This window comes from Carassius gibelio, chromosome A6 (genome assembly GCF_023724105.1).
Source record: "Carassius gibelio isolate Cgi1373 ecotype wild population from Czech Republic chromosome A6, carGib1.2-hapl.c, whole genome shotgun sequence".
Classification (NCBI taxonomy): Eukaryota; Metazoa; Chordata; class Actinopteri; order Cypriniformes; family Cyprinidae; genus Carassius; species Carassius gibelio.
The window spans coordinates 18,081,010-18,093,177 of record NC_068376.1 but is presented as its reverse complement, the minus strand read 5'-3'; the positions used below and the strand labels follow the sequence as shown (position 1 = coordinate 18,093,177).

Genomic DNA, 12,168 nt, shown 5'->3' with positions numbered 1-12,168 from the left:
AGTTCAATAGCAAGAAATAGAGATTACACAATACCAATCAGATTCAAATCTCATTTAATTCCCATGTAATTTCAATTAGAATCCTTTAGCATTGATTCCAAATTTTATATATATATATAAAATGCTTCCTTTAAGAATTGTTTAGGAATATTTGATTAGGGATATCGGTCAATCACTAATCTTTATTGTGGTGAACCAACAGCATGCATTGCCTCATATATGTCAAGACATAATACTTGTTGTATTAAGAAGTTATCCTTAACATATTCAAGCACTTATTCAAACATCACTAGCTTGTTTTGATATTAATCCACCAGGCAGAGAAAGCAGACATATCAGATTCAAGGGTGACCTGAAGCAAGCACCAGTAGTTTCTAGAATACCAGTCCATGTGACTCTGGGCTCCCATGTGACCAACCTGGGAGGAATTCGAACCCCATTCTCCTGCTGTCTAAGGCTTCTGGCATGTCTAGATACTTGGATCTCCTCTTCCCATGAATCAGCCTCCTGCTTTTTGTATGGAGATGAAGCATTGAGGACGGCATCACAGGCTATTGAAACCTGAAAGTTAAAGGGACCTGTGAACATTAAATTGCTTAATTTGATATTGCACCTAAAGAGTGCTTAAGAAACCACAGCAAGCTGGTGGTGTGGACTATTACTAATTCGATTTAAAAGCCTTAAAGCTCCTGGGCAGGTTATATAATGAATGCATTAATAAATATTAGTGCAGCAGCAGTAAATAAACACACCATGCAATTGACAAGCACAAAAATGTGTTTAGTTGTGTGCTACTGTATGTGTTGTATGAATAACTGAAGTACAACATAAACTGTAACAAATTAACCTTTTTTCGTCATGTGTACTAATCAGAGCATGTGAGCGAAGCGTTTTCCGCTCTATGGATGTGGACTTCTATGGGCATTCTTCTTAATTGTATTCATTAAAATGTATTAAATATATTAATCTAACCTTAGCAAACATATCTAAAATGCAAAAACTGAAAAATTGTATTTGATTTTCATTCACTTTATTTCTGTGACAATAGCTGCAGTTGTTATGCAATAGAACATTCAAAACAGGCTCATTATAACACTAATGCACACACACACGAGATGAAATGTGTGTAGATCTTTACAAAATACACCTGGATTATAAAGTCTGTGAAAAACACACACAAGATAAAATGTACTTAAAGAACTCTTGGATTATGGACTGGGTTGAGCGAGCGGCGCTGAGCGATATTGAGCGAGCTGAGTGGAATCTTCAGAAAGGTAAAAAATTATGGTGCAGGCAAGTTATTTTAATTCTTTTGATAAAAGTTTCTTATGCTCTCAAAGGCTGCATTTTTTTTTGTTTGTTTTTTTTTACCAAAAAATAGATTAAAAACTAATATTGTGAAATACACAATTTAAAATAACTATTTCTTTAAATATATTATACAATATACAATATTTTCTACTTCTACATGGCAATTACTCTAGTGTTTACTGTCACGTGATTATACTAATATGCTGCTCAAGAAACCTTTTTTATTTTTATCTGTGCTGTTCTGCTTAATCATATTGAAAATTTTGAATTCTTGACTAACAAAAATGTACATTTTAAGATTAATTTTTTATTTTTTTTTTTAATTTTAATTTATAAACAATGTAAAATACTATAACTTTTAGTCAACTGAATGTGTTCTTGCTGAGAAAAAGTACACATTTCTTTCAACTGAAAAAATCTTATAGCTATTAACTTTTGAATGGTAGTTTATATTTTAAGATATTCACAAACAGTCCTGTGGATATTTGTGGTGAATGTTTAGTACATTCAGTGTAAAATTCTGTGCACCTAATTGTATCTTTTTTTTTTTTTTTCAATAAGAAATTGTATGGTAAAATACAATGGATCAATGTTATAACAGCCATCAGCCAAATTGCTCTCTCTGTATCTTTGTTTACTCCTTTATCACTCTTAATATTTTCACAAATACGGATTAAAAACAGAAGACATGTTGTGTATTCAGGCAGCAATTACTGATAATGTTTGCTTTAAACCAAAAATTATTATAAGAATTAGATCTAATAAGAAATAAACTTATAGTACAAAATAAAAACTCATATTACTTCTACACGGCATGGCATCACTTCACACAATGAGAAGCATAAACAGTGAGTTTATAAAGTATAAGGTCATCTGCAGATGGAATAAAATGTAATGACGTGGTGTTTGACAAACAAGCACTGAAACTGAAAAGACAGATCAGAACTTTGGCATGCAGAGCACACAGGGCACATGAGCACACACTCACCAGTGCGGGCAACTCCTCAATATTTGGTAAAGGGATCTCAAAGTGGTCTGGAAATATGACAAGCTTTGCCTCATCTTCATACTCATAATCAACTCCATTAAAATCACGGTTAAGCTCTAAATCTTCAGGGAAAGAAAGCAGAGAGAGATATTTTTAATCGAGAGCTGATGGGATGACTGCACTCAAAACAAGTGCTTAAAATGTCCCCCCCAAAAAATTATTAATAAACACATGATGAAATTGCACAAAATGTACACAATCAAAAATAAGTTTGCTATTTTCATTTTAATCTTTTATGGCGCTTTTCCACTGCATGGTACTGCAAGGTACGGTTCACTTTTGGGGGGTTCCACTGAGTACAGAACCTGGTACCTGGTACTTTCGGTTGAGGTTCCAAGTGAACCGTAACTTTACCAAAATGTGATGTGTAAACTCTGCTGATCACTGATTGGCTGGAGAGAATCTTCACTACATCCCTGAGCTTGCCACATAAACACAACAGAACCGCTATTTAAATCAGTACAGCCAGCGAAGGAGCGAACGCAACTGTTTTGAATGAGTATCATGCAGTGGTAAAGCACCATTAGTATGTTTTGATTAAACATTTTCTTGAGCTCCCTTGATTAAACCACAAACATTACAATTTGAGACAAGAATGTATATCAATGTCTAATAAAAAAGTGGTTTAGTATTTTTTCCGGTTTTTAACAACCTTTAAAATGGCTTATTTACAATTAAATAGTCCTGCAATGCAAATTTTTCTAATTATCTCTGTAGTCTCGCAATCAAAATGAGGTTATAAAAACAGCAACTTTATTACTATAAAAGAATAATAAATTAATTTAATTAGTTTGAGGTTTTTTTCTGCATGATAACATGACTACGAAAACTGACGGATTAAAGAAAGCATTTGATCGCATATGTTTGCACTCTAACCCACTCCGTAATAGGACAGTCTGAGTTGCCAAAATTACATATTTGGGAAAGCATTGTGTGTTTACAAAATGACTGGCATCCTTTCTGACGTATTGTCCACAAACAGAGGAGGAGGCATGTATATTGATTGGATGTCTGAGAATAAGGGGCCGCCGGTCTCCCACCTGCTACGTCACACCTCTATTGGCAGAAGTGTGTCAGCTTGGGGGATTGATAGGGCACAGCAGCTGACAGGCACAGTGGGCCACTGTAAACCAACCCTCTATAGCAGATGATTAGGCCAGGGCAAGCATGTGGCACTTTAGATTTAGAACGGTTACTAACTGCATTTACAAATAAATTAGCTAATTTTAGCCCCAGGCCAGTAATGACTGAGACTGCTAGACATATAAATATATGGCTAATTTAAAAAGGTTTGAGGTAAAAGTTTCAATCTGGGATTTATGTTTTATTTATTTTTTTACTTTAAAACAGACTTACCTAAAAATACTTTTCCGTTTCTTCTTCTTGGTATGGCACCCCCTGCAGCACCTGTGGCTTTCTGTAATTAACATCAGGAAACAACAAGGGTCATAAAACTGTAAAGTGCTTTGTACTCAAATATTTACGTGGTTTTAGTATGTGATGAGGATATTTTCAGTATTTACAAGCAGCGCTGTCAGTATTCTGATTGTATGTTTGTTGTAATAATGCCACATGTAAAATTACATTTGTGAAAGTATATATACTGAACAAAAAATATTACTGAATCATGTTTCAAATATGAAACATATTTCTTATGTTATCCCAAGTATAAACAGCAAACAAAAAAGCTACAGGAACTGTTTCTGGACAGATCCAGGCATGAAAATAGCAGCATTTAACCAGCATATTCACATTCACTTGGAACGAACAAGAAACCTTTATAGAATTAGGTTCCTTTCTTAAATGACCAACAAATCAGTCATGATTAGACAAATGAACTTAACATCTGAAGACTTCAAATCTGTCATACTGAATTCAGTACATATAGGTGCATCTCAATGAATTAAAATGTCGTGGAAATTTTCTTTTATTTCAGTAATTCAACTAAAATTGTGAAACATGTATTAAATAAATTCAATTCACACAGACCGAAGTAGTTTAAGTCTTTGGTTCTTAAGATTGTGATGATTTTGGCTTACATTTAACAAAAACCCACCAATTCACAATCTCAGCAAATTAGAATAGGGTGACATGCCAATCAGCTAATAAAGTCAAAACACCTGCAAAGGTTTCCTGAGCCTTCAAAACGGTCTCTCAGTTTGGTTCACTAGGCTACACAACCATGGGGAAGACTGCTGAACTGACAGTTGTCCAGAAGACAATCATTGACATCCTTCACAAGGAGGGTAAGCCACAAACATTCATTGTCAAAGAAGCTGGCTGTTCACAGAGTGCTGTATCCAAGCATATTAACAGAAAGTTGAGTTGAAGGAAAAAGTGTGGAAGAAAAAGATGCACAACCAACCGAGAGAACCGCAGCCTTCACAAGGAAATGGACTGAGGCTGGGGTCAAGGCATCAAAAGCCACCACATACAGATGTGTCAATTTGGCTACAGTTCTCGTATTCCTCTTGTTAAGCCACTTCTGAACCACAGACCACATCATAGGCGTGGAATGTTGCCCAGTGGTCCAAAGTCCTCTTTTCAGATGAGACCAAGTTTTGTATTTCATTTGGAAACCAAGGTCCTAGAGTCTGGAGGAAGTGTGGAGAAGCTCATAGCCAAAGTTGCTTGAAGTCGAGTGTTAAGTTTCCACAGTCTGTGATGATCTGGGGTGCAATTTCATCTGCTGGTGTTGGTCCATTGTGTTTTTTGAAAACCAAAGTCACTGCACCCGTTTACCAAGAAATTTTGGAGCACTTAATTCTTCCTTCTGCTGACCAGTTTTTAAAAGATGCTGATTTCATTTTCCAGCAGGATTTAGCACCTGCCCACACTGCCAAAAGCACCAAAAGTTGGTTAAATGACCATGGTGTTGGTGTGCTTGACTGGCTAGCAAACCCATCAGACCTGAACCCCATACAGAATCTATCTACTTCAGTCTGTGTGCATTGAATTTATTTAATACATGAGTTTCACAATTTGAGTTGAATTACTGAAATAAATGAACTTTTCCACAACATTCTTATTTATTGAGATGCACCTTTGGTTAAAAACAATATAAAGCGGTGTTAAATAATGCAGTACAGCTCATTTATTTTCTCTGTGTACCATGCTATGTTTATCTACCATGCTGTCTAGTTATCTCAGAAAATAACTGAAATGCCACTCAGTTTGTGAAAAAGCTCAGAAAATACATTTACTGTAAATATCCAGATATCCTTTTATTGTGCTTTTTCTTGCTGACATTTCCCAATAGGGTTAGTTCATAAGACACATGCTTATCACTTATAGGCCAAAATATCAAAAACACCCTCTGAACTACCTAATTCTTTCTAATTTTATGCAAAAGAACTGCCAAAACACAAGATTAAAACCATAACATTCAAAGATGCTTTCAAAAAAAAAAAAAAAAATCTGGACAATCACCTCTACATTTTCTAAATCCAACAGACCTCCTGCTATGCAATCTTCATGAACTGTGGAAATTTAGCTATAGCCAATATCTAAAACTTGAAGAAAAAGCAGGCAAAAGCCATCTGACTCATAAAGAAGAGTGAAAATCACACCTCTCTGGACCTTTTAAAGAAACATTTCAATAGTCTTAGTTGCTTTCTAAATCCAACAGGCATCAATGTTTGCTACATTTTTCCACATTTTCAAGTTCAAGTTGAGCTTTATTGTCATTCTGCTACATGTGTGGACATACAGTGGAACGAAATGTCATGCTTCTCAGGACCACTGTTTTACATAAATACAGACATACAACAATGAAGTAAAACAGTATAAGCCTATACGCAACTAACCTCAAAAGAGGACAAATTAAAAGGATGTGACCTCAATAAGCAACAAACGCTGGATGCAACAACTCCTTAATCAAATCAGTAATGATCATAATTGATAAATAATTTGATTAGCAATTAATTTTGTCTGTGCACTATGCACAGAAAACAAATTCTAAAAAGTAACTGTATTTTTTATGAGAGCATTAAAAATAAAAGGACTACTATAATGGAATATAACTCAATATTTTAAGATGAGTGAGTGTGTGTTCCTCTTACCTCATACCAGCTTTAGTCTTTGTTTTTGTTTTTCTTTATCATCATTTTTAATTTAGTTATTGTAACTACTTTCAAAAAATAAACAATCGGTTTCATTTTTTGCATATAAAGTTTAATTGCCTACATAGACACAATCAATATATTTGTTTTCATTGCCTTGAAATTTCCCATTGTTAAGATGACTCGTTTGATGGGAAACATGAAAGAACAATTTTGTAAATAATGTATTCAAATTAATTTTTTAAAATAATATTTTTTTCGATCCAATTAATCAACAATGTAACTGTCAAACTAATCAATAGTCAATATACTAACAAAAGCTCAAAGAAAGCTCCACAGATCCACACACATCGTTCAATATTAGGGCTGGGTATCGATTCAGATGTTCCAGATCGCTTCGATTTCGATTCACAAGCTCTCAAATAGATTTGATTTCGATTCTCAATTCGATTTTCGATTATGATTCTCGATTCGATTTTCTATTCTCGATTCAATGAATATAGATATAATACAAATACTATATTTATTAAAAAAAAATTAAGAGCCACAAACCTGTATATTAAACTCTTATTTTAGGTACATTTGGGTACATTAAAACAGAACCCATCTCTAATTTTCAAATGCATACAATTATGTTAAATAAATACAATAGAATTTTGATGCAAGAAAAATGTATGCTGAAAAAGGTCAGAACAGTTGCATTCCTTTATGTTATTTTATTTTTAAGATAAAAAAAATCATATAAAAAAAATGTATTCGTGGCCTTTGAGAATCGATTTTGAATCAACCACATTTTAAAAAACGATTAGTCGAAAAATAGATTTTTTTACCCAGCCCTATTCAATATCCACACATCCTCCACCCCTTGCATGTTTAATAAGTATTATTGCTCATCTGAAAATGCTAAACAATACATGTTTAGTATTGTTGGCCTTATTTAGCAACTTATAATACTTGCAATTATTCTACAGATTTCCTCTTAAAGTCAGCGCAGTGCATTCCACAGATTCTGACTTAACCCAATAAAACACTGGCCTCAAAAAAAGTTTACTCGTTAATGATATTGTTAATTGGCACCTTAGATTTATGTCGATGATTTTATTACTGGATCCACTGTATATTTTTGCACTCAAAAAATATGTCAAGAGTGTCAATTTGCAAATGAAGTTAATTCCAGTGAGCAGACAAAAGTTCTTCATCAAGACATTGATAGGAACAAGTGCTGCACCAGAGTACATTACACCAATGATCATTAAATATTACTTTGTCTCTTTTGCTTTATTTGTGTTGTTGGATACTATTCTATAACACAATAACTATGCACTGGTTCCTAAAGTTTAGAGTGTAGAATGAAACATATGTTTACTTTTTCCCTGACGTTTGCAAAGAATTCAATCCAACAATAAACTCTTCTTACCTCTTTTACATGTCGTTTTAAGTGCATGTACACACTCTGTCCAGTTTTATGGTAATGTCTCTCCACATGTTCTCTTCCGAAACCCAGGAATGAGTTCATACACACATACAGACCTCCTTCTGATTCCTAAAAAAAAAAAGGATGAAATAAGATTACAGCTAAGACAGATGTGGCCAAGTAATTTTATACTCCACGTTAAATGTATTAAGTTACACTTACAAAACAAATGTGAACAAAACTGCTATTAGAGAGAGTTCAAGTCATACACATCATCAATATACAAACATACAGTATTGTTCAAAATAATAGCAGTACAATGTGACTAACCAGAATAATCAAGGTTTTTAGTATATTTTTTATTGCTACGTGGCAAACAAGTTACCAGTAGGTTCAGTAGATTGTCAGAAAACAAATGAGACCCAGCATTCATGATATGCACGCTCTTAAGGCTGTGCAATTGGGCAATTAGTTGAAAGGGGTGTGTTCAAAAAAATAGCAGTGTCTACCTTTGACTGTACAAACTCAAAACTATTTTGTACAAACATTTTTTTTTTCTGGGATTTAGCAATCCTGTGAATCACTAAACTAATATTTAGTTGTATGACCACAGTTTTTTAAAACTGCTTGACATCTGTGTGGCATGGAGTCAACCAACTTGTGGCACCTCTCAGCTGTTATTCCACTCCATGATTCTTTAACAACATTCCACAATTCATTCACATTTCTTGGTTTTGCTTCAGAAACAGCATTTTTGATATCACCCCACAAGTTCTCAATTGGATTAAGGTCTGGAGATTGGGCTGGCCACTCCATAACATTAATTTTGTTGGTTTGGAACCAAGACTTTGCCCGTTTACTAGTGTGTTTTGGGTCATTGTCTTGTTGAAACAACCATTTCAAGGGCATGTCCTCTTCAGCATAGGGCAACATGACCTCTTCAAGTATTTTAACATATGCAAACTGATCCATGATCCCTGGTATGCGATAAATAGGCCCAACACCATAGTAGGAGAAACATGCCCATATCATGATGCTTGCACCTCCATGCTTCACTGTCTTCACTGTGTACTGTGGCTTGAATTCAGAGTTTGGGGGTCGTCTCACAAACTGCCTGTGGCCCTTGGACCCAAAAAGAACAATTTTACTCTCATCAGTCCACAAAATGTTCCTCCATTTCTCTTTAGGCCAGTTGATGTGTTCTTTGGCAAATTGTAACCTCTTCTGCACATGCCTTTTTTTTAACAGAGGGACTTTGCGGGGGATTCTTGAAAATAGATTAGCTTCACACAGACGTCTTCTAACTGTCACAGTACTTACAGGTAACTCCAGACTGTCTTTGATCATCCTGGAGGTGATCATTGGCTGAGCCTTTGCCATTCTGGTTATTCTTCTATCCATTTTGATGGTTGTCTTCCGTTTTCTTCCACGTCTCTCTGGTTTTGCTCTCCATTTTAAGGCATTGGAGATCATTTTAGCTGAACAGCCTATCATTTTTTGCACCTCTTTATAGGTTTTCCCCTCTCTAATCAACTTTTTAATCAAAGTACGCTGTTCTTCTGAACAATGTCTTGAACGACCCGTTTTCCTCAGCTTTCAAATGCATGTTCAACAAGTGTTGGCTTCATCCTTAAATAGGGGCCACCTGATTCACACCTGTTTCTTCACAAAATTGATGACCTCAGTGATTGAATGCCACACTGCTATTTTTTTGAACACATCCCTTTCAACTAATTCAACTAATTGCCCAATTGCACAGCCTTAAGAGCGTGCATATCATGAATGCTGGGTCTCATTTGTTTTCTGAGAATCTACTGAACCTACTGGTAACTTGTTTGCCACGTAGCAATAAAAAAAATATACGAAAAACCTTGATTATTCTGGTTAGTCACATTGTACTGCTATTATTTTGAACAATACTGTACACATGAAAAGAGGAAACACTTTAATGAACATAATCGAAAACACCTGCATCGAACAGTCAAGGGCTTTACTGAGCTTTACCGCAAAGTATTTGCTCTCTGTTATTAGAAATTAAATTATTAGACATAAAAGTAAAATTATAAATAAACAAAGTCGCATGATATCATTTAATTTAAATTAATACAGTAATGGTGCTCTTTTTTTTTGTTGCTGCATATGTTTTCAGGCATTTATTGCCATAACATGGCTTTTTGGATATATGATATACAGTATATGTTTGGTTATTAAGATTATTCATATTTTTATTTACATTTATAATGGCATTTATACATGTTTATGTAGAGTGGGTAACACTCAGTGATGGTTTTTTATTATTATTCTTTTTTTCTGACATGTTGGTGTTATATCTTTCATTTGGATTAGTAATCTATGCTGTATAAAAAATTATATATAAAAAAAAACATATAAACATGTCTGTCTTCATTTCAACAAAATTAATGATTTCATTAAAATAAATGATTATTTTAAAGGGGAATGATTCTTTACTATTACCCACTCTAAGATATCAAGTTTGTTTTCAGTAGTGTTTTGTTCTTTTTAAACTGAACAATTCATATAAAGCAATAAGAGTAATTATTTTAAATAGTCTTTAAATCTGTATCAAAACACTAAGTTGCAGGGCCGGTGTGTGTAAGTCAGGGCGTTGAGGGCCCAACAGACTGAAAAACCTGTCACTAGCTCCTGGTGACACACGAGCTTGAACAGATAGTGTGTAAAAATAACCTGTCTTTTAGTCCAATGTGTCGAACTCCAAACAGCTGAGTCACCTTTCAAACTTTTAGAGCTGTTAGCTAGTTTGTCACTTTTCCCACATTTATATAAACATTCCCGCCAATTCTCACCGAAATATATGGTATTCTATATTATTTGTGGTCAGAGCTTGTACACTTGAGTATGCATAACAGCCCACATTGACCTGTTTTCTTTTTATAGCTCATAGCTGCTTAATGCTTATTAGTGTACATTTAGGAAATCGTTTTCAAATACATCCATCTACACAGTCGTTTGTCTTGATGTCAGGCAAATATCATAAAGTACAGTGTGATCTCAACAAGTAGCTATCACACTACTAGATTGCCAGTGTTGATGAGAGGATGACGAAAGCCTAAGACTGTGGGATATAATGACTGCTTTGATACGACTTTAAAAACAGGACAGAACTTCTGTGTAATAAAGCGTTCAGACTGGCAGTGTTTATGCTGCCATAACATCTGGAGCTCATATAGCGTCATTTGAAGTAGGGAAACCAGGTCCCACTGTACGATATAAACACCCGTGTGATATTTATTTATTTCTGAAGGCTGTCACCAAAGTTGAGCTGGAGAATTGTTGCCGAGGATCCCACATCTCTCTTTACGCGCTATACGCAGCTTTTCACGTGTCCGAGGGACGCCAGTTGTTGTTTATTGTTCATGCATGAAGTATTTGACATATAATACTCACAGGTGAGTCGTAGGAAAAAGCGCATTCGCTCTTGAAAACCCTGTCTCCTGTCCTCGGTACTCTAATGGTGGGCATGTACGGGACCAGTAGCTCTCCCAAATCTGTAGCCATCTTCACATTACTGCTGCTCGCACCACTATGAGCCTCGCTGGAGCAGCATGTCAGGCAGAAGATGAGATGGGGTTATTTTTACCTCAGACAGACCCGACATTCCTCATGGAACGAGGGATGTGACGACGAAAACATTGGAACATTGAGGGATGGAGGGTGGGGGGTTTAGGGGAGGGAGACAATGGGTGTCCCCTTGTAGAAACAGGCAATATTTGACATTATTCACCCTGACGCCAAGCGGGCGGCGGCGTTTTCAGATCTACAGTACGCTCAATGAGTTTGATGTGTTTATTATAACGGCAGTAGCGCCCTTTTGTCTGCATAGTGTTCAGTAGCCCAGAGAACAACTTAACGTTATCTTTTTTATTTTACCTTTTAACTAGCAAATTATTATTAAAAAAATATATATGTGTTATGTTGTCTTTTATTGTTGTTATTTCCATTTTTGTTATGCAAAAAAATTATGTTCTTTTGATATTATAAAACAGGTTTCATCTTTAACCTGATGTTAAGTTTTCATGTTACGTACTTGATTTTATTTATTTATTTTGAAAAGTACTAGATTATTTTTTAATAATTATTTATTATGTAAACTTTTAATTTACATTATTTGCTAGTTTAATACACTGAACAAAATTATAAATGCAACACTTTTGTTTTTGCCCCCATTTTTCATAAGCTGAACTCAAAGATCTAAGACTTTTTCTATGTACACAAAATGCCTATTTCTCTCATAGGCAAAATGCCTATTTCTATTGTTCACAAATCTGTCAATCTGTATTAGTGACCACTTCTCC

General features: G+C 34.9%; 1 protein-coding gene across 2 annotated transcripts in view; it reads right to left on the bottom strand.

Moving 5' to 3' along the window:
* LOC128015594 (ubiquitin carboxyl-terminal hydrolase 13-like) overlaps window positions 1–11,501 on the bottom strand; it is a 29,556-nt gene extending 18,055 nt beyond the window's left edge. The window contains exons 1-5 of one of the 2 annotated variants that reach the window (XM_052599543.1): window positions 11,261–11,501; window positions 7,838–7,963; window positions 3,716–3,776; window positions 2,300–2,421; window positions 419–561 (exon numbers count right to left, since the gene is read on the bottom strand). In XM_052599543.1, coding sequence (XP_052455503.1) covers window positions 419–561; window positions 2,300–2,421; window positions 3,716–3,776; window positions 7,838–7,963; window positions 11,261–11,371 — 563 coding nt within the window. In that variant the 5' untranslated portion in view covers window positions 11,372–11,501. The remainder of the gene's footprint in view (window positions 1–418; window positions 562–2,299; window positions 2,422–3,715; window positions 3,777–7,837; window positions 7,964–11,260) is intronic. The other variant, XM_052599542.1, reaches the window with a different exon arrangement.
* Window positions 11,502–12,168: the final 667 nt, after the last annotated feature.